The sequence below is a fragment of the Erinaceus europaeus genome, chromosome 12, assembly GCF_950295315.1.
Source record: "Erinaceus europaeus chromosome 12, mEriEur2.1, whole genome shotgun sequence".
Classification (NCBI taxonomy): Eukaryota; Metazoa; Chordata; class Mammalia; order Eulipotyphla; family Erinaceidae; genus Erinaceus; species Erinaceus europaeus.
Genome location: NC_080173.1, coordinates 45,052,586 through 45,075,743, shown reverse-complemented (window position 1 = coordinate 45,075,743; position 23,158 = coordinate 45,052,586). Strand labels below are relative to the sequence as shown.

General features: G+C 44.1%; 1 protein-coding gene across 2 annotated transcripts; it reads right to left on the bottom strand.

Annotated features, from left to right (window-relative positions):
* Positions 1–289: 289 nt before the first annotated feature.
* LSM12 (LSM12 homolog) lies at positions 290–23,131 on the bottom strand. 2 transcript variants are annotated; one of them, XM_060203408.1, is made up of 6 exons: positions 22,919–23,131; positions 20,477–20,610; positions 7,582–7,691; positions 5,560–5,686; positions 4,336–4,392; positions 290–1,894 (listed from the first exon to the last, which is right to left on the bottom strand). In XM_060203408.1, exons 1-5 carry the CDS (start codon positions 23,040–23,042, stop codon positions 4,351–4,353), a joined length of 537 nt encoding a protein of 178 aa, XP_060059391.1. In that variant the 5' UTR covers positions 23,043–23,131; the 3' UTR covers positions 290–1,894; positions 4,336–4,350. The 2 variants fall into 2 exon arrangements, with proteins under 2 accessions (XP_060059391.1, XP_007531895.1); XM_007531833.3 differs by lacking the exon at positions 4,336–4,392 and having other exon boundaries at positions 22,919–23,130.
* Between the last annotated feature and the right edge of the window lie 27 nt (positions 23,132–23,158).

Below are 23,158 nucleotides of genomic sequence, written 5' to 3'. Positions count from 1 at the left end.
CAAAGACTTAAGTTTAAATTGGTGCCAGGTTGACTTCATATAGCTTGGTAAAAAGTGATCTCATGTGTACCAACTACCTTTTGTTCCCCTTCTCCACTTATATCCCTAGACCCTCTTCTTAAATTATATGCTGTATACTATATTCAGGATGAGATCTCAAGGAATGGAAAAAAACAAAAAGTGTAGTAAAGAGTAAAAAAGAGAATCTCAAGGAGAGGGTCAAACCAGATACACACCCCCAGACCCTTCCCCCATGTCCTCTAAGACACATACAAACCCAAGACATGAGTGATGGTTAAAAAAATTGGGGTTTTATTGTTTTTGCTAAACAATACTAAAAAAAATTCATTTTGAAGGCAGGGCTTGAATTATTTAATTTTGATCCATTTATTTAAAAAAAAGGGGGGGAAGAGACCATGGCCAAAAAAAGAAAAAAAAAAGTAACCCCCTATCCCACCCCTAAAGCTCTAGCCAGTCACATGAGCATCACCCACATTGCATTCATCGAGTGATGACGGCACTCTGCCCCATGACACTGTCTGGGAGGCACAAGGGCAACAAGTGTCAGTCTTAGCTCTCAGCAGGTTATTCGACACTAAACTAGTGGGCTAATGTCCAGAAATTCTTCCCAGGTTTTCTGCTCATTGGCTGAGCACATACAAACTTGTAAGCTTGTAGAATTTAGGAGTATGAGGAAGGGGTACAATAGGACTTTGGCAGAAAAGAAACGATAGACCACCCAAGTTTTCTCTTGGGGTAGTGGCTCTGAATAAAGACTTAAAAGAGGTCAGGACAAGTGGACTCCAGGTTTCTTAGGAAAGACAATCATCCCTCAATAAAGAGCAGAAATGTGCCATGCAAAATAGTTTCCTGCAGAGGGCACAGGAAGAAGGGCAACTGACTCTCCCATCTAGGAAACAGGAGAACTGTGAGGAGATTCTTCTAGTACCATGAAATAAGACAAAAGGCAGAAGGAGAATCCTGAGTTTTTGGCCAAATGTGAGACTGATACACAGTTAAAGGCTAAATGCCATCAGGAACCCTCAAAGCTGAATCCCATCTGCATACACTAGATCTACAAAGTATTGCAGAAGATTCTTGCTATGAACTACATCAAGTTAGTTGCCTGGTTATGGGTGGTGGAGAGGGCCATATTTTCAGAGGGATGAGTGGCCATGATCTAGTAAAAAGAGACCTGCAAGAAGCAGAAAATATTTAAAGAACATTTTAATATATATTTTCATATATATATTTAAAGTTAAGAAAAATAAAACTAATTCAAGCCATGCCCTGAGCAAAAAAAAAAAAAAAAAAAAGAAAAGTGAGACCTCTGTCTGTTGCTCTAGTCTCAGTTTTAAGTATCACAGTCAGCTTGTTACTTTTATTTTGAAAAAGATGTAAAAGTTTCTTTCAATCACTCAGAAGGCAAGTGTAGCCACTTATAAAAACAGAATAGCAGGGACAGACTAGGAAAGGAAAGTCGGAGGTAAAAGGGCAGAGCAGGAAAGGAATTTCAAAAATAAAATTAACAAGGTGACTGTTTCAAAAGGGGGCTGTGAAAAGGACATGGTGGACCAAAGTCTGTTAGTCAAGTAATGATTCAACATTTAAATTATTCTCTTGTTCTTTGTTGTTGTTGGGTGTTTTGTTTGTTCAAGTTTAAGATTTGGAAACGCTGACTCTCTGTTAACAAGAGTCAACAAGAAACATAGGATCCCTTCCCTCCCCCGGCCTGCCTCCGCTGAAGCCACCACCAGCGCCTCCGTGGCTGGATGCTGTAGAGTCCTCTGTGTATGTGGACTCAGGATGACAGAGCAGCCTCCTTCTGTGGTTGCTGGGCTTGTGAACGCTGCATTATCTTTTGGCTTTCCACGTCTCTAAAATGTTTTTCAACCTGAAAGAAACCAGGCAGTTAAAAGTAAGAAAGGGAGATGGGCAAGATAGTCTCCCCAACAATTCACTCAGGTGCCTTTGCCTCGGCTTCACCAATTTTTCTGCAATTTGCACTGACTGGCTAAAAGAAAGTGACTAGGGGTCAGGTGGTGGCGCACATGTTATAACGTGCAAGGACCTGGGTTCAAGCACCTGGTTGAGAGTACATGTTACAGTGTGCAAAGATCTGGGCTTGAGCCCCCGGTCCCTACCTTCAGGGGGAAAGCTTTGTGAGGGGTGAAGTAATGCTGCAGCTGTCTCTCTCCATCTCTGTCTCACTGTTCCCTCTCAATTTCTGGCTGTCTAGCCAATAAATAAAATAATAAAACATGAAGGGGGAAGCTTCGTAAGCAGTGTTGCAGGTGTCTCTCCAGCTTCTTCTCTATCACCCCCTTCCCTCTTGATTTCTGGCTGTCTCTATCCAATAAAGCAATATAATTTAAAAAATGTAAAGCATCTTATTAAATAAATAAAAGGTGGTATAGGAACTGAAGAGAGGGCTGGGTGGTGGTGCACCTGAGCATACATGATACAGTGCACAAGGACTTGGCTTTGAACCCCCAGTCCCCACCTGCAGGGGGAGTTTTGTAAATGGTGAAGCAGGGCTGCAGGTCTCTCTCTGTCTCTTTTTCTCTCTACTTCCCCTTTCCCTCTTGATATCTGGCTGTCACTATTCAATAAGTAAAGACAAGAAAGAAATAAAACTAAATTGGAATGGCCAATAAAACAGTTCACCTGGACAGTGTGCTGCTTTGCCATGTGTACAACCCAAGTTTGAGCCTAGTCCTCCCTCACTACATCAAAGGAAGTTTCAGTGCTGTATTTTGTTTTTTTTCTCTCTCTCTTTTGCCTCCAGGGTTATTGCTGAGGCTAGGTACCGGCACTTCAAATCCACTTCCTAGAGGCCACTTTGCTGCCGTTGTTATTAGTTATTGCTGCCATTGCTGTTCTTGGATAGGACAGAGAGAAATCAAGAGGGGGGAAGTCAGTAGGGGGAAGAGAAAGACACTTACAGACCTGCTTCACCACTTGTGAAGCGACCCCTTGCCCTGCAGGTGAGGAGGTGGGGGCTCAAACCAGGATCCTGGCGCTGGTACTTGCACTTCTACGTCATGTGCGCTTAACTCACAGCATTACCACCTGGCCCCCTTGTGATTTATTTCTCTTTGTTTTTTCCCTCCCTCCCTCTTTTTAATTAATTGATTAATTTTTAATCAGACCACTGCTCAGTGCTCAGCTCTGGCTTGTGGTGGTACAGGGGACTGAACCTGGGGCTTTGGAGCCTCAAGCATGAGTCTCTTTGCATACCCATTATGCTATCTACCCCTGCCCCCCTCTTTCTAAATCAGACCTCTGCTCAGCTCTGGTTTATCACGGTGCTGGGTTTTGAACCTGGGACTTCAGAGCCTTAGGTATAAAAGTCTTCTGTGTAATTATTATGCTGTCTCCCCATCCCTTTCTCTTAACTCCCAACAGGGTTATCACTGAGCCCCAAGGCCTATACTACAAGTCCACCATTGCCAGTACCATATATTTTTCTTTTTTATAGAGAAATTGAGACAGTAAGGGAAGAGAGAGACACCTGCAACATGGTTTCATCACTTGTGCTCTATCTGGGGTGCCACTATCTGTCCCTCTCTACCTCTTTTCTAAAAAGGTCACCCTAGAGCAGTAAAGTAGAAGTGGGAGGCGAATTATTATGATCCAATTCCCTGTCCCTTCAAAGTACAGGATGGATGACTGGGAGGTGTCTCAGAGTATAGCCATATGCTTTGTAAACTTGAGGTTCCCAACTTGATGCCAGCACTACATATTGGTCTTTCCCTCTACCCAACCATTAAATAAACCAATAAATCTTGTTAGTGGTTGTGGTGTGGAACTACACACTGTGATCTCACAGTCTTGTAACCTATTAATCACACACACACACACACACAATTAATCCACCCCCCCCTTTTTTAGCACAGTACTATGAAATGAATTCAAAGCCTTACTCATGCACACCGTAATGGAATATCCTTGCCTGGCATTATTTTCCTTTTTTTTTTTTAATACAGAATGAGAGCAGAGAGAGGAAAAACTTAAAGGTTATATAGATATCACTGCTCCACCATCCATGAGGAATGCTCAGTACAATCCATGTAAACCATCTCCTGCCCACCCCACCCTACCCCCACCAAAGGAGGTGACCAGAGAGGTGGCTAAGTGGATAAAGCACTGGACTCCAGTATGAGGTCCTGAGTTTGATCCCCAGATAACATGTGCAAAGTGATGTTCTGGTTCTCTCAAATAAACGGGGGGGGGGGGCAAAGAGGGAGGGAGGGAAGGAGAGAGAAGAGGGAGGAAGGGTGGGGGAGGGGAGGGGGAGGGAGGGGAAAGAAAGTAGGAGCCATGTTGGCGCACCTGGTTGAGTGCATGTTACAATGCACAAGGGCTCAGGTTCAAGTCCCCGGTCCCCACCTGCAAGGGGAAAGCTTCATGAGAGGTGAAGCAGTGCTGCAGGTCTCTCCTTTTCCCACTCTATCTCCCCATACCTCTCAATTTCTGTCTCTATTAATTGGGGAGGGAGGGAACCAAGAAATGGCTCACCCAGCTGAGCACATGTTAACATGTGTGAAGACACATGTAAGCACTCCAGCACTGGGAGAAGCTGTGGTGCTGTGGCACTGTTACCTCTCTCCCTCCCCTTGGGTGGGGGTGGTAAATCAACTCAGAGCAAAGCAGCGCCCAACCCCCCCCACACACACACACACACAAAAAGTTTAGGGGCCAGCACTGTGCACAGCATTGGTTTGAGCTTCTGGCACACCACACAGGGATGAGGGATGGGTGGAGGGAGTAGGTCAGGAAACTCCAGTGCTGTGGTGTCTCTCCCTCTCTGTCTCTCTCTTTTTAAGGATTTTATTTATTCATGAAGAATGAGAGAAAGAGCTAGACATCACTCTGGTATATGTGCTGCAGGGGATTGAACTCAGGACCTAATACTTGAGTCCGATGCTTTATCCACTGCACTACCTACCAGACCACTCCCTCTCTGTTTCTATCTGATTTATATATCAGAAAATGGCCTAGCAGTGAAATCATGCATGAGATCCAGGCACTGGGGGAAAAAATCATTTTACTTATATATACAAGAGAGAGGGTTTCACATGAGACAGAGACAAAGACTAGCCAGAGTACTATTCTGGTTTATGGGGCATTGGGGATTGAACCGGAAACCTCAGGCATGAAGTTCTGTCTCCACCAATTTAGCTATTTCCCCAGCCACAATGCTGTTTTGTTTCCATAAATATCACAACTCAATCCAGAAAGCTGGATGGCATGTATAGGGTCGGAGACACCAATAGTAACTGATCTATACCAATTAGCCTCTCCTGAAAGGATTCTAGCTTGGGATGAGAACCACCTAATACCATGACATAGTCTGGCTAACTCTCAAGACACATTGCTCAAGAGGACATGGGATTGACCACTTGCTTTATTCCACACTGCCCAGGGGTTCCATCCTCAGAGGAATGCCAAGTGACACAGCACAGGGAGGCAGGGACTGCAGCAATGTCCATCTGGAGGGATCAAAGTTGAAGAATCCTCTTCTCCCCCCTAAAGTTCCATGGCTCCTCTACTTACTATTTTTCGTACATGGCTCAGTGCACTCCCCTCTTTGCCTTTACAGTTTTCCACTTGATATGGGGGTGTAATAACAACTTCTTCCATGACTACAATGTTCTTTTCTTGCCATTTACAATCTTTAATGCTGCAAAGAGAAGAGAGATGGTTAAAGTTGCCTCTTGAAGGCAATTCCATATCTGACAATTAACTACAGAAAGATGTTTCCAGCTCATCACTTTGCCAACTAAATGCTCACAGCCCAGAGAAGTAGTCAAGAAACACTTCCTGGGCATTTCCTAGCTGGAAAAGCAATAAAACTGATACACATTTATTCTGAGGAATACTCAAAAGAATTACTTGGAAACCGGTCAGGTGTTGGTGCAGCAAGCTGAGGGAACACATTATCAGGACCAAGGACCCAGGTTCAAATCCCCAGACCCATCTGTAGGAAAGAAGCTTCACGAGTAGTGAAGCAGTGCTGCAAATGTATCTTCCCACTGCCACCTTCCATGTCCCTCCTGATTTCTGTCTCTTGTCTGTATAATAAACACATTTCAAAAAGAAAGAAAAAATTACTTGGAAACATTAGAAAACTTGGTGGCAGTCTCAGGAATCCAAACCAAATTGAGCTGCAAATAAACATTAGATTCTGGACCATATTCAACTTTAGTAGCAACAAGAACAAAGGTGGGCAAACTTTCTTTAGTGCAGGGGCCAAGGCAACCAGAGGTAGGACTTAAAATTCAGTAAATCTAGGAGCTTTTTCGTAACAGTAAGTGCTAATTTTTAAGTTGATAATTCTATATGGACTATGAATGTTATAAATATTCAAAGGGAGGTTAGGCAGTGATGTACCTAGTTAAATGCACATATCACCAAATGCAAGGACCCAGGTTCAGGCCCCCCACCTGCCAGTGTGATGCTCCATAAGCATCAATTTTTCTCTGCCCTGTCAAATGAAATAGAAACAAAGGGAAATAAATTAAAAATTGCCACCAAGACCAGTGAGTCTGTAGTGCCAGTACTGAGCACCAGTGCTACCTTGATGGCAAATAAATACCTAAAAGGTCTTTCCAAGAAAGAAGGGTTCCCCACCCCTGCTGTACTGGGTTAAACAGCAAATGCTTTAAATTCTGTGGACCATACCGTCTCTATCTCGATTATTAAACTTTGCCACTAACCACAAAAACAACCTCAGATTATATATATAAACAAATGAGCAGTGCAAGTTCACATACTATAATTTGCCCCATGCTGGCCTAGGAGAAAATGGCATCTTACTACAGAAGTACAAATTCTGTCTTATTTTGCTCTTTACTCTTCTGGTCATCCCAAATGGAAGACACTCTTCAAACTGGCCTCTCTCAATTACTGTGTATCTCTTCACTTGTCAGAGTGGGAAAACCCACTCCAGCTGATAACACTAAGGAAGTTACTTCGCATGTTCAGACACTCAAGCCATGGTCTCAAACAGCTCTGATGCCAGCTGCCATCTGTGCACCAGACCCAGGTGGTAAAATAGGGTAACAGAAGGTCGAGTGGGGGCTGGAGGGGACTGTCAAATATTTCGGTTTTTCTGCAGCTAGGAAAGCCAGTGGAAAGTCAAATGACTTCTGCTGTGACAAAATGTCTTTTAGGAGGTGGCAATAAGGTGGCGTCTGCTCTCCCTAACTCCTTATGTTCATCCTAATGTACAACTGGTAAGGCTGAAACAGGTGTAGCTTTCCCCTAGTAAAACTGCTTTAGTTTGTAGGGGATGGTACAAGAACACTGGAAGAAACCTTTAGGAATAACTGGATTCAAGTTAAGTTTTACAGATGAAAAGACTGAAGCTCAGAGAAGAAAGCTTCTTCATGATTACACCATTCTTCTATAGGGAATGGCAATAACCAGCTGCGTCCCTGAATACTGGGACTACCCAGCTTATCTGGTGAACTTCTAGGAATAAGAAATACAACTACCCAAAAGTCAACCACCAGACAGCACAACTAGGCAGCATTAATTATCCCCCTGGACAAGACCCCTGTACCCCCAACTCACGTCTTGTGAATGGTCTGGAAAAGCTGCTGGCCCTCAAGGGAGACACCGGCGCTGATTGCATAGGCCTGGCTCAGCTTCTCCTCCTTCTCTGTCCGTGCTTTGCTGGCAAGCTAGGGTGGGAAAGAGAAGAGAGACTCAGAAAAGCATTCACCTTCATTTTTCCCAACAGTCAGGACCTAGGTTGAGGAAAGGAGGTCAAAAACACTGGTTTGGGTAGCGCAGGTTTTTCAGATGAGAAACAAAACAAAAACACACAGTATAACTGAACAGTTAACTGATGCTCCTGGCAAACATTCCCTCCTTCTAATACTGAGTGCCTGCCACATGCCAGATACTCACTATGCTAAATTCAACTCAGTACTGAAGGAGGAGAGGGAAGGCAAACTATGAACAAAAGCACAAACAAGGTAACGCAAAGCAGTGCTAAATGTTAGGGAAAAGACAGAGAAAGGCTAAGGCATCAACAGCTTTCTTTTACATGTATAATGACTCAGATTCCAGCCCCTGGCATTCACATGGAACCATACAGGACAATTTCACGAGCAGTGAAGTGGTACTATGATGTATCTCTGTCTCTCTACCTCTGTCACACTACCTGGAAAAAAGGAAAGAGTTTGCCGGGAGTAGTGGTGGAATCACAGAAATTCAGAACTACTGCAAAGCCCTGACAGCAGTGGTGGCAGAGGCGGCTGGAGAGGTGGCAGAGGAGGGAAAGGGAAGAAGAAAGGGGGGGGGGGGGCAGCGCTCCCTGAAACATGATGGCAGAGGACATAGTGGGGTTTGTATCATTATGTGGAAATGTAATACATGTACAAACTATTGTATTTACTGCTCACTGTAAAACATTAGTCCCCAAATAAATTTAAAAAAGAAAAAGGGCAGGGGTAGATAGTATAATGGTTATGCAAACAGACTCTCATGCCTGAGTCTCCAAAACCCCAGGTTCAATCCCCTGCACCACCGTAAGCAAGAACTGAGCAACGCTCTGGTTGGGAAAAAAAAAAAAAGGAAAAGTGAGCCAGCAATATAGGTCCCCCAGACAGGCTGTTTGCTGCAGCGCTGTGATCACTTTCCCTCTCACTCTTGTCTCAAATCTTTCTACCTGAAAAACTTAGTTCAGAGCAGTGATGCCCAAGTGACAAAAATAAAGTTTAAAAAGGGAGTCAGGGGAGTCGGGCTGTAGCGCAGCGGGTTAAGCGCAGGTGGCGCAAAGCACAAGGACCGGCATAAGGAGCCGGGGGCTTGAACCGGGTGAAGCAGGCGGTGAAGCAGGTCTGCAGGTGTCTATCTTTCTCTCCTCCTCTCTGTCTTCCCCTCCTCTCTCCATTTCTCTCTGTCCTATCCAACAACGATGACAACAATAATAACTACAACAATAAAACAACAAGGGCAACAAAAGGGAATAAATAAATAAAATTAAAAAAAAAAATTTTTTAAAAAAAAGGGAGTCAGGCAGGTAGTGCAGCAGGTTAAGCGCAACGACAGGTGTAAGAATCAGGATTTGAGACCCCGGCTCCCCACCTACAGGGGAGTCGCTTCACAGGTGGTGAAGCAGGTCTGCAGGTGTCTACCTTTCTCCCCCCCCCCCGTCTTCCCCTCCTCTCTCAATTTCTCTGTCCTATCCAACAACGACATCAATAATAAGTACAACAATAAAACAAGGGCAACAAAGGGAAATAAACAAATATTCAACAAAAAAAAAAGAAAAGAAACAGGCAAGCAACACTGTAGAGTAAATGAAGAACTACTTGTTAAGAGTACAAAAGAGATGGTGGGGGGGGTGACACACTGGCTAAGGCACTGGACTCTCAAGCATGAGGTCCTGAGTTCAATTCCCAGCAACACATGTACCACAGTGAAGTCTAGTTCTTTGTCTCTCTCCTATCTTTCTCATTAATAAATAAAATCTTTTAAAAAAAAAGTACAAAAGAGGGGCCAGGTGGTGGTTCACCTGATTGAGTGCACGTTACAATGCTAAAGGACCCAGGTTTGAGTCCCCATCCCTACCTGCAGGAGTGGTGAAACATGCTGCAGGTGTCTCTCTGTCTCTTCCTCTTAGCCCCCCTTCCCTCTTGATTTCTAGCTGTTTCTATCCAATAAATAAATAAATAAAAATAAGGAAAAAATTTAAATAAATAAAGAATACAAAAGAAAAGTACAAGGAAAATAAAAATTTCTAATCATCTACTGCGCTAGAACTCCAGGTTTATACATTCTTATCTACCTCACTTCCCACCTGCAGGCAACTCTGACTCCAGCAAAAAAGCTACATGAAGTGAAAATATTCGGTCTCTATGGAAAGAGAACTGCTGATAGTTATTTTAAGAAGTCACAAGCAAAGCTTACTCTGTTAACAAGTTAAAACCCTGGTCACAAGGAGTTTCCTTGAGTTTTATTTTCCAAAGAACCCTGTGAAAATCTAGTTTCTTAGGAAAGAAGAAAAAGCTGAAGAGCTGCAGATGTTTATCCCTTGAACAAAGTTAAGTAGGACTTACTTGGCAGTCTTAAAAAAAAATAAAACTAAAAAATATATATATAGTGTTTAGTGGTCTGGGAAGTAGCACAGTGGATAAATCCTTAGACTCTCAAGTATGAGGCCCTGAGTTCAACTCCTGGCACTAAATGTGCTAGAGTGATACTCCTCTCCCTTTCTTTCATTAACAAATAAATCTAAATTAGGGAGTTGGGCAGTAGGTTGGTGCAGTAGGTTAAGGGCACGTGGCAGAAAGCGCTAGGACCGGCTTAAGGATTCCAGTTCAAGCCCCAGGCTCCCCACCTGCTGGGAGTCACTTCATAAGTGGTGACGCAGGTCTGCAGGTGTCTATCTTTCTCTCCCCTTCTCTGTCGTCCCCTCCTCTCTCCATTTCTCTCTGTCCTATCCAACAATGATGAAAACAATAACTACAATAACAAAACAAGGGTAACAAAAGGGAATAAATATTTAACAAATCTTTGCAAATAAATAAATAAGTCTACGTTAAAAAAAAAATGCTGAAAGTCCAAAACAACTCCCATTGTTGTAGGAAACAAGGCTGTACAAAGTGTGTTCCTGACTGGGAAGATACTATAATAGTTATGCAAGTGACTTTCTTACAAGCCCGAAGTTCCTAGGTTCCCAGTACCACCATAAGCAGTGCTCTGGTAAAGACAGGGAGTGGGGGGTAGTAGGTAGCATAATAGTTATGCAAAGAGACTCTCATGCCTGAGGCTCCAAGTCCCAGGTTCAATCCCTGCAATACCATAAGGCAGATCTGAGATATATATATAGTATTGTTATATGGAAAACTGGGAAATGTTATGCATGTACAAACTATTGGTCCCCACCTACAGGAGGAAAGCTACATGAGTGAAGCAGTGCTGCAGATGTTTCTGTCTCTCACCTACCTTCCCTCTAAAATTCTGTCTCTATTGAGTATTAAAAATAATAATATGGAACCTGGGAGCCTCAGGCATGAATATCTGCATAATCATTATGCTATCATCCCTTAAACTCACTATAACCACAATACATCCATTTTCCATGCAAACATGCTAGATGCACGTCTCTCCTCTAATTAAAATCACATGGAGAGTGGTCTTGCCCTTCTTTGTCTATCTGAATGAAAAAGTTGGCCATAAACACATTTGAGGCCTTAATTCCATTTAAAAAATAAAAATCAGGGAGCCAGCAGTAGTGCAGCAGGTTAAGCGCAGGTGGCACAAAGCGCAAGGACCGGCATAAGGATCCTGGTTCGAGCCCCCAGCTCCCCACCTGCAGGGGAGTCGCTTCACAGGCAGTGAAGCAGGTCTGCAGGTGTCTTTCTCTCCCCCTCTCTTTCTTCCCCTCTTCTCTCCACTTCTCTCTGTCCTATCTAACAACAATGACATCAACAACAACAACAAGAATAACTAAAACAATAAAAAACAACAAGGGCAACAAAAGGGAAAATAAATATTTTTTAAAAATCACCAAAGAAAAGCAAGGGTGGATGGCATGGCTATGCAAGGTGATTCCCATGCCTGAGGCTACAACGTCCTCAGTTCAATCTCCCACACACCCATAAACCAGAGCTGAGCAGTGCTCTGGTCAAAAAAAAAAAAAAAAAGGGGGGGGCGAGGGTAGATAGCATAATGGTTATGCAAACAGACTCTCATGCCTGAGACTCCAACGTCCCCGGTTCAATCCCCGGCACCACCATAAGCCAGAACTGAACAGTGCTCTGGTAAAAAAAAAAAGGGGGGGGCGGGGGGGGAGTTGGGCAGTAGCACAGCTGGTTAAGCGCACGTGGCGTGAACACAAGGACTAGCTTAAGGATCCTGGTTCGAGCCCCCAGCTCCCCATCTGCATAGGTGGTGAAGCAGGTCTGCAGCAGGTGTCTATCTTTCTCACCCCCTGTCTTCTCCTCCTCTATTTCTTTGTCCTATCTAACAATGATGACATCAACAACAATAACTACAACAATAAAACAACAAGGGCAACAAAAGGGAATAAATAAATAAAATATTTTTTAAAGTTATCAAAGAATATTAAAAGCACCAACTTTAGAATACAATGACATAATTAAATTGGCTGCATAAGATGACCTGAGCTATGTGACTAACTAGTGTTCCCTCTTAATTTAGAAACAGAAAAGCACACCAACTGAGTAAGCCTTGAGTGAGCGAATCAATGAACACCAAGGGTCACCCAGTGACATGGAGAAAAGGAAGCATGAAGAGGTAGCAGTCACAACAAAAATAAAATCCAAGTATTATGTTCTTCATCTTGTTATTTAACCACCAGCTGGGTCATCTTATTTCCACAAACTGCGACCAGAGGGCACAGGTGCAGCAGGGGACTCCAGAGGGATTCCTACTTCAAGTACTTAACAGGTTGTGACAGCTGATAAAACAAGGGAAGCAGAATCCAAAGAATCTGCTGGGTGTGACCTACTGACTCCAATGCGCCACTCTCAAGTTTGTCTTCTGTGTGTATTGGGGCCTTCTAACCAGTTGCCCTGACAGAGAAGTTAGGAAGCACTAAGGCTGTTGCCTGGAACTGCCAGTGCTGCCTTCAAGTCCTAATGGAGGCTGAAGGATGGCAGACTTGAACCACTAAGAATAACTGTCATCCTAAGGACTCATACTTGCTCCTGCTGTTTCAATTTCTGGGTATGTTCTTAGAAAATCCTCATTCAAGCTTGGGTGGGCAAGCTAGCTAGCTGACAGAGAAGGATACATGGTTTACCATGAACACCACAGAGTCAGACCTCTGGCAGAGCACAAGAGTGCTATGGCAATGGGAAAGCTTTGGTGTCATAGTACCTCTTCCTTCTCTCCTCCTAACTGAAAAAGTTAGCTCACAGTAGTAGGGGAAAGAAAAGTAGTAGTGAGAAGAAAGGAAGGCAGGCAGGCCCAGCAAGCTCTTTGCAATAATAGCATTCCAAGTCTTCCTATGTAAAAAAAGTTTCTAACAAGAAAACCATTCTTTACTTCAGATAGTTGGGGACTCAAAAAAGTGCCCCACTTAAAGTTGTGTCCTAAAACACAGTGATGAGTAAAACATTCATTAGACAGAACACTACATCCAAAAAGAGTTAGCAATGAACATAAAGAACGCTAGCTTTTTAAATTTTTTTCAATTACCTTCATTTATTTATTGGATAGACAGCCATAAATCAAGAGGGAAGGTGGTAATAGAGAGGGGAAGAGAAACCTGCAACACTGCTTGACTACTCACAAAGCTTATCCCTTGCAGGTGGGGACCAAAAGCTCAAACCTGGGTCCTTACACATTGTAACATGTGCACTCAACATGTGCACTCAACCATGTGGTAATATGTCACCACCTGGCCCCAAAAAAGCTAGCTTTTGTTAAATGGCAGCTTACTCCATGCTAGGCACCAAGTTAAATACAAGTAAAACAACCCTATGAAATAAGGACTAGAATTACTAATGTCATCATCAGCAAAGAAGGTAGCTTGTGGATCAGTTCAGAAACAGCCACATGATCTCACCTTCCGTTAATCAATGAGTACAGTGCACTCTCCCATTAAGTTCCTATAAGAACAGCTGGGGGTGGGGCAGCACACCCAGTTGAGTGCACAGACTATACAAAGACCCTGGTTCAGTCCTCCACTCCCCACTGTCAGGGAGGGATGCTTCATAAGCAGTATTCCAGGTATCTCTCCTCTTTGTCTCTTCTCAAATTCTCTGTCCTATCAAATAAAACAGAAAAAAAAAAGGGAAAAATGACTGCTGGGAACTGTGGGTTCATATTACTGGCACTGAGCCCCAGTGATAATATTGGTGGCAAAATAATAGTAATAAGAAGAAGGAGAAGGAGGAGAAGAAGAAGAGGCAATAGCACAGTGCTTAAGCGCACATGGCACAAAGCATAAGGACTGGAAAAGGATCCTGGTTTGAGCCCCAGCTCTCCACCTGGGGGGGGGTGTTCACTTCACAAGTGGTGAAGCAGGTCTGCAGGTATCTGTCTTTCTCTCCTCCCACTGTCTTTCCCCCCCTTTCAATTTCTGTCCTAGCCAACAACAAAAACAGTAACAACAGCAGCAACAACAAGGGCAACAAAAGGGGGGGGATGGCTTCCAGGAGCAGTGGATTTGTAGTGCAGGCACCAAGCCCCAGCAATAACCCTGGAGGCAAAAAAAAAAGAAAAAGAAAACCTGACCCACTAGAAAAGTTTTTATTATAAAAGAGGGTAGATAGCACAATGGTTATGCAAACAGACTCTCATGCCTGAGGCTCTCCAGATTCAATCCTCCTTACCACCATAAGCCAGAGCTGAGCAGTGCTCTGGTTAAAACAAAATTACTTTCAGTCTGTCTGCAGGTCAGAGGGAGAGTGCAGAGGTGGGGTGGCTGCAACGCCATACCAATGGCACAAGCACTTCCAGTCATCTGGCTGCCAGGCGATACAGCCCTAACTGAACTTCAACTTATCTCCCACCCTCCCTTTCCAACTTCATTTACTTTTAAATACAGAGTAGAAAGGCAGGGAGAATGTGTTTCTCAAAGAGACCACAGCACCAAAGATTCCTTCAATTCTGTGGTGGCTAGAATACAGCAAAGTAGCACACTATTTGCTGACCTCAACATTCATTTAAAAAGGGGAAAAAAGGCATTTTTACTTATTGAGAAAGGAAAAAGAGAAGCAGAGCAGCACTGTGACATATGCAATGTTGGGGACTGAACATAGGACCTCACGCATGAAAAGTGAGTTCTCTAGTCAGTGGGCTACCTCCCAAGGGCATGACTTGATTTTTTTCCCACCATAGTCACAGCTGGTGCTCAGAGCTTGCACAATGATTCCACTGTAACCAGTAGCTATTTTGTCCCCCACCCCCACTCCAGAGACAGAGAAGGGCATGGGGGAGACACCTATAGCAGTGCTCCCAGCTTATGAAACTTTCCCATGACAGCTGGTAAGTGTGGAGGACCTAGGTCCTCTTTTTTTGTGGTGCACCTGGTTAAGTGCACTCATTACAGTGCACAAGGACCCAGGTTCAAGCCCCTGGTCCCCACCTGCAGGGGGAAAGCTTCACGAGTGGTGAAGCAGGGCTGCAGGTATCTCTCTTTCTATTTCCCGCCCCCTCAATTTCTCTCTCTATATATCCAATAATGAAGTATATATTTTTTAAATTTCACAGCATGATTGTGAGGATGAACAGTGCCAAAGCTCTTTGTAGTGCACAAAACAGAATCTCAGTAAATGTGATGAATGCTACATGAAAAAGAACCTCCTTAATGTTGATATGTTCCAAGTCATCTCCTGAGAGAAATCATAGGCAATCTTTATCCCCTGAGAACAAAACAGTGAATTCAAGGAACTTGTTGAGAAAACACCCTATTTCACTCTTAACATGTAGTCTGAAATCCCTCTAGGGCTCTCCTCCTCAAGCAATACTTAAAGCTTTAATAGGCTACAATGTTACTATGGAGAAGATAGAATGATATTTAAGACTTCCACGTTCTGAAATCCCATCATCCTCTCCCATCCTACTGCTAGGGATAGAACTTTTCAGCCTGCAGTGAACTGCTACTCAAATGCAAAGTAGGCTCTACCTTCTCTAGTTGAGCTAAAGTGCTTTCTCTTCCATTTCATGCTGGGACAGAGTAAACAAAATATCCAGTCTATATCAAGATTTAATCATACAAAGCACTTACTACATGTCAGCAAGAGGTGGCAGGTATCTTCCACTAGAAGTGGAGTCAAAAGCAAAGCTCCCATAGACTGAGCACTTTCTATGTACCTGTTTTGGAGATCTCAGAGCATTTACTTTAGTGCCCTTTCACATGCTTAAAGAATGAATAAATGAAAGAGAAAGGAGGAACAGAGTCCCAGGGAGTGAGGGAGTGGGAATAGATAACATAATGGTTATGCAAATAAACTCTTATGCCTGAGGCTAGGTTCGATCTCCTGAACCCTGGTTTAAGCACCCAATTCCCACTTGCAGGGGGAAAAGCTTCACCATTAGTGAAGCAATGCTGCAGGTGTCAATCTCTTTCTCTCTCTCTCTGTCTCTCAGGCCCCTTCTGTCTTAATTTCTCAGTCTCTATGCAATAATATTAAAAAGAAAAATTCTCCTGTTTTATTTGTTAGCATCTAATTTTTCAGAGATTTATTATTATTAACATGAATGAACTAGAACATCACTCTTGCATATGAGATGCCAGTGATCAGACTCAGGATTTCATGTACACAAGTTCACCACTCTTCCTACTATGCCACCTCCCAGGCTGCTGATTTATCATTAATTTCTTTTCCCCAAGCACTGCTCAGCTCTGGTTTATGGTGGTGTGGGGGATTGAACCTGGGACCTCAGAGCCTCAAGCATGAGTGCCTGCATAACCATTTTGCTATCTACCCCACCCAATTTATTAGTTATCAAAGATTGACTTTTCTGTGGGAACAGGTGGTGGCACACCAGGTTAATGCACATATTACCAAGTGCAAGGATGGGGTTTGGAGCCCCACTCCCCACCTGCAAGGGAGTACACTTGATGAGCAGTGAAGCAAGTCTGCAGGTGTCTTATCTTTCCATCCTCTCTCAATTTCTCTAATAAAAATTATTACTACTGTGGTCCAGGAGGTGGCGCAGTGGATAAGGCATTGGACTCTCAAGCATGAGGTCCTAAGTTCAATCCCCGGCAGCACATGTGCCAGAGTGATGTCTGGTTCTTTCTCTCTCTCCATCTTCCTCGATAATAAATAAAATCTTACATTATTATTATTATTTTTTACTTTTCAGTGAAATAGCTCATCTGAATAGTGTGCAGTTCTGCTATGTATGCAGCCCAAGCTCCAGCCCAGCTCCTACCACACTAAAGGAGGCTTTGGTACTGTGGTCTCTCTCACTTTCTTTACCAATCTCTATAAAAATAGTATTAATAATTAATAATCAAGTAAATTGAAGAGAGAACCAGAGCATCAATCTAATACATGCAGTACCAAAGACAAAACAAGAGACCTCATGTTTGCATGTCTGTTGCTCCAGCCACTGTGCCTCCTCCCAGGTTGCAGTGTCTTTTTTTTTCCATTGCCACCAGGGTTATCACTGGGAGATCTGTGCCAGCACTATAAATCTACTGCTCCTAGAGGCCATTTTTCTCCTCTCTCCTGATTTTATTTGATAGGATAGAAATTAGAGGAGGGGGAGATAGAGAAGGGGAGAGAAAGGTATACAGGGTGGGGACTGATAGCATAATGCAAAGAGACTCTCATGCCTGAGGCTCTGAAGTCCCATGTTCAATTCCCGGAACCACCATAAACCACAGCTGAGAGGTACTCTGGTAAAAACAGGAAGGAAGGCAGGGAGACAGAAAGAGAGGGAGAGAGAAAGGGCGCTACAGATTTACTTCACTGCTTGTGAAACTTCCCACCTCCAAGTGGGGAGTGGGGGCTTGAAGCCAGGACCTTGAACATGTGTGCACTCAATCTAATGCACCACTCCTAGGCTCTGCTTAATTTTCTTAAATTATTTATTTGAAAAAGAAGTTGAGTGCACACATTACCATGTGCAAGGACGGGTTTGAGTCCCTTCTCACATGCAAGGGGGAAGTTCACGAGTGGTGAAGCAGGTCTGAAGGTGGCCCTCTCTCTTCCTCCCCCTTTCAATTTCTCTCTGTCCTATGATAGGAGTCAGGCGGTAGCACAGCAGCTTAAGCGCACATGGTGCAATGCGCAAGGACTAGCAGAAGGATCCAGGTTCAAGCCCCCGGCTCCCCACCTGAAGGGGAGTCGCTTCACAAGCGGTGAGGTCTACAGGTGTCTATCTTTCTCCCCCTGTCTTTCCCTCCCCTCTCCATTTCTCTCTGTCCTATCCAACAACGACATCAATAACAACAGTAACTACAACAAGGGCACCAAAAGGGAATAAATATTTGAAAAATAAATAAATAAATAAATAAATAAAATAGAATAGAATAAAAATTAGAAAGAGAGCGGTCTGGGAGGTGGTGCAGTGGCTAAGTCACTAGACTCTCAAGTATGAGGTCCTGAGTTTGATCCCCAGCAGCACATGTACCAGAGTGATGGCTGGTTCTTTCTCTTCTCCTATCTTTCTCATGAATAAATTCTAAAAAAAAAAATAAAAAATTAGAAAGAGAGAGAGGAGAGAAAGAGAACCAGAACATCAACTGGTATATTTTATGCCAAGGATTAAACTCATGATCTCATGCTTAAACCACTGAGGCACTTCTCAGGCCACAGAACCTTTTTATTGGGAGTCGGGCAGTAGCGCAGCGGGTTAAGCGCACGAGCCCCTGGCCCCCCACCTACAGGGAGTCGATTCACAAGCGATGAAGCAGGTCTGCAGGTGTCTTATCTTTCTCTCCCCCTCCTCTTTTGATTTCTCTGTCCTATCCAACAACGACATCAATAACAACAATAGCTACGGGCGGGGGAGACAGCATAATGGTCATGCAAACAGACTCTCATGCCTGAGGCTCCTAAATCCCGTGGGGGGGGGGACTGAACCTGGGACTTTGGAGCCTCAGGCATGAGAGTCTGTTTGCATAGCCATTATGCTATCAACCCGCCACCCACCTCTCTCCATTTCTCTGTCCTATCCAACAAGGACATCAATAATAACTACAACAATAAAAAAACAAGGGCAACAAAAGGGAATAAATTTAAAAAAAAAGACTCAGGTTTGAGCCCCTCATCCCCATGGTAAAGCAGTGCTGCAGGTGTCTGTCTCTCCCTCTCTACTACCCTCTTCTCTCTTGATTTCTAGTTGTTACCTGTCTAATAAAGATAATAATAAAAAAAGAGATTTACTGAGCTAGGGAGATAGTTTCATGCCTGAGGCTCTGAGGTGCCAGGTTCAATCCCCAGCACCACAAAAAGCCAGAGTTCTCTTTCACAGCTCCCCACCTGCTGGGGAGTCACTTCACAGGTGGTAAAACAGGTCTGCAGGTGTCTATCTTTCTCTCCCCCTCTCTGTCTTCCCCTCCTCTCTCCATTTTCTCTGTCCTATCCAACAACTATGACATCAATAACAACAACTACAATAAAACAAGGGTGACAAAAGGGAATAAATAAATAAATAAATAAATAAATGTCTTGTGTGTACATGATGGGGGGAATGAACTCGTACTACTCAAGCATATGCAGTGCCAGGGATCAAACTTGGATACTTGATGATATACGCCCTATGCTCTACCACAGACCCATCTTTCTGGCCAGTCAGCACCTTTTAAATTTGAGATCATCTTTCCTCTGCTATTTTCTAACAGTCCAGAAATGTAGTTCCAAACCACTACACACACTAAAGGCTAACTTAGGAGTCCTTTTTTTTTTTTAATTTTTATTTACTAATGAGAGGGAGGGAAGGAAGGAGGAAGGGAACATCACTCTAGTATATGTGTTGCTTAGGACTGAACTCTCATGCTGCAGAGTACAATGTTTTATCCACAACACAACTGCCAGGACCACTAACTTAAGTCTTTTTTCTCTAAAACATAGCAGGAATAAATTATTTCATATGAATCTTTTTAAAACAAAATCTTTTCAGCTAATATAAAACTACCCATGGGGCCAGGTGGTGGAGCACCTAGTTAAGCACACGCATTACAGTGTGCAAGGACCCAGGTTCAAGACCCTGGTCTCCACCTGCAGGGGGGAAGCTTCATGAGTGGTAACGCAGAGCTGCAGGTGTCTTTCTCCCTATCTTCTTCCCTCCTCTCGGTTTCTCTGTCTCTATACAATAATAAATAAATAAAAATATTTTTTTTAAAAAAAAAGAAAACCACCCATAAAAACTTGTTAGTATGAGTAAGTTAGGGTTTCAAAACTGTAGGTTTTTAGACCAGGGAGATAGCTCAGTGTGTGACAGTACAAAATTTGCATGTCGGGAGTTGGGGTAGCATAGTAGTTAAGCGCAGGTGGCACAAAGCACAAGGACTTGGAGTAAGAATCCCGGTTTGAGCCCACTGCTCCCCACCTGCAGGGGAGTCACTTCACAGGTGGTGAAGCAGGTCTGCAGGTATCTATCTCCCCCTCTCTGTCTTCCCCTCCTCTCTCCATTTCTCTGTCCTATACAACAACAATAACTACAACAATAAAACAAGAGCAATATAAAGGGAGTAAATAAAATAAATATTAAAAAAATTAATTTGCATGTCTGGCCTGAGGGTAGACAGCATAATGGTTATGTAAATAGCCTCATGCCTGAAGCTACAAAGTCCCAGGTCAAAATCAGCACTACTTTACAGAGGTCACACTGGTACATGTGCTGCCGGGGATTGAACTCAGGACCTCATGCTTGAGAACCTAGTGCCTTAGCCATTGCCCAACCTCCCTGACCACCAGAATAGCAACTTTTAAGTCAATGAAAAACAATGTATGTTACACCAAGAATGAATGAAACCCAATTTCACAAAGTTTAGGGAACCAAAACCATTCTCTTAAGTTCTTACCTTACTAACATTGAGTGAAGCTAGGGGAGGAGGGGTTTCCGTTCGGTCATTAATAATTTCCACTTCTGAAACATACTGTAAATTAATGAGCAAGATGTCTGCATGGTTGGGCTTTCCACTGGAAGAGGGACATTCTGGTGGGAAAATAAAGTTAAGGAAAAGAGGAGAGGAAGACATAATCATACACAAGGCTTGTGTAAAAAATATCTGCCAGGCGTTAGCACAGCTGGTTAAGCTCACATGGCGAAAAGCCCAAGGACCTGAGTAAGAATCCTGGTTTGAGCCCCCAGCACCCCAACTGCAGAGGGTTGCTTCACAATCTGCAAGTGTCTTTTTCTCCCTCTCTCTGCCTTCCCCATCTCTCTCAATTTCTCTCTGTCCTATCCAACAATAACAGCAACAAGTGCAACAAAAATGGGGAAAAATGGCCTCCAGGAACACTGGATTCATGGTGCAGGCACTGAGTGATAGCCGTGGTAGCAAATAAAATAAAATTTTTTTTAAATATCTGCCACAAGCAAGAGAGAGGAGAAAATCACAGCTCTTGTAAGGAAAGCTCTTCTGTCATGTTCCTCCTGCTCAACCCCGTAAGCAAAAGAACAAGTTTTTTAAAGTTAAAACAACAACAACAAAAAAAGATACAGCACTGGAAGTTTCACAGGGATTTCCTGTCACCTCTCAGCTGGCTTTACAGCGTCATGTGTTTAGTTTATCAACCTACCTGTTCCTGGTAGAATAATCCCTGAATCTGTAAGTGCTCTTTTCACTTGAGACTTGAGATTTTGCATTTTAAAGGGGAAAAAAAATGTGGTCTGGGAGGTGGCACAGTGTATAAAACATTGGACTCTAAAGCAAAAGGTCCTGAGTCCAATCCCCCATATGTAAATGTACCGGTACATGTCTGGCTCTTCCTCTCCTCCCATCTTTCTCATTAATAAATAAAACTGGGCGGGGGTAGATAGCATAATGGTTATGCAAAGAGACTCATGCCTGAGGCTCCAAAGTCCCAGGTTTAATCCCCAGCACCACCATAAGCCAGAACTGAGCAGTACTCTGGCAAAAAAATAAAATAAAATAAGGAAAAAACCATAGCCCTGGAAATAAAATTCAAGGTGACCCACTTAACTCATTCGTTCATTCATTCATTCATTTTCCAACCATTTATCAAGAGCTTTCTGTATTTCAATTAAAACTACGAGCAATTCATCAACCCAAAATCCCTCCAACCACAACACTAGTGTGAAAACGTCTCATTTAATACAGGTCTGAATTCTCTAATAAAATAAATGCAATTTTTACTGCTGTCATTAGATTCAGAGAACATCTTTCTTAGTGAGTAATCTACAAGTGGACATGAACTAAAATACCTGACACTGTAGCATGCTCAGTAGGAAACTTCCTTTTGGAAGATGCCATTAAGAGCACTGCTCAAGGAAACAAACAAATAAATCAACCTGTGGCTCAAATTTAAGGGCAAGGGGTGGCACATTTATTACAGCCAGGAGGTATTTTATTTACAGGAGTGAGCTTTCTGGACTAATTTAGAAATTATTTCCACCCCCCAAAGAAGCAGGTCACCATTTCAGTTGTTAAGACACTGCTACTTTCAAGAGATTACAACTTTGGAAAAGTGAGCACTCCATGTTGAGCAAGGAAAATTAACTTACCCTTTCACCTATACTCCACAGCCATATATATATATGTGTGTGTGTGTGTGTACATATATATGTGTATATATATGCATGCCACTGAAAAATGTAGTCCCCCTCTAGTACAAGAATCACAGTGCAAACACCCTAACACAGCAAATTTCCAATGACTGAAAGCCTGAAACCCAGCACTCCCCACCCCCAATGGCACCACGCGCGCACACTCAGCAGCAAAGACCCCATCCCCAGTTCAGACAAACTCTACAGTTACTGTCTCAGAAACAGGCCAGGCTCTTTAGTCACCACCTCACCGTCCTTCCTTGGTCTAAATGCCACCAGCAGACACCCCCTTCTGGACCCCAGACCCCTGCTTACCATGCCAGCAGTTCCTTACTCTACACACCCCCCTCCCCACACGATTTTACCCGCCCCCTTCCATCCGGGGCTCCGAACCACCAGCCCTCTCCCACGACCACCCTCTTCTGATCACCGTGCCCCTCTCACAGCGCTTAGCCCTAAAAGCCATCAGCGTGTCAAGACCCCCTCCACCCACAGACTCTCGCTAGGAGGCCAGCTCCCCAAAAGGGTGCGAGACAGGATCCCCAAAGCAGACCAAGGGACCCGCGAGAGGGGGAGGGGAAGTTCAGGCCGTGCGCATGCGCCCCGGGCGCCGCGGTAGCCGGTCGCCCCTAGGCCCGGAGAGGGCCCCAGCCGCGGCCGTCGTCTCCCACTCCCACCCCCCCGCCACACAGACACGCCGGCCCGACCTCGGGCACCACGCAGGAAAGGATACTTAAAGCCAGCATTTTGGACTGGTAGTCGAAGGCTACAACCTCGCCCTGCAGTCGCTGCTCCTGGCACGTCCGGCACGACACCTGGCTCCCAACGCTGAAGTACTCGCCCGGAGGAGCCGCCATCTTGGGAGAGCAGCCGCGGCCGGCGGCGGCGGCGGCAGGAGCGGGCGAAAGCCGGGCCCCCAGTGAGCGCCGTGACGCGACGCAGGGCGTGTTGGCGTCACACGCTAGGGCGTGGC

What these genes read in the sequence shown, in the direction of transcription:
- LSM12 (XM_007531833.3), bottom strand. Translation starts at nt 23,042, where the DNA reads ATGGCGGCTCCTCCGGGCGAGTACTTCAGCGTTGGGAGCCAGGTGTCG. An exon ending in CTTCACTCAATGTTAGTAAG is followed by an intron (nt 7,692 to 20,476) that starts GTAAGAACTTAA and finishes TTCCCACCCTAG; the next exon opens with CTTGCCAGCAAAGCACGGAC. An exon ending in TTCCAGACCATTCACAAGAC is followed by an intron (nt 5,687 to 7,581) that starts GTGAGTTGGGGG and finishes TTCTCTTTGCAG; the next exon opens with CATTAAAGATTGTAAATGGC.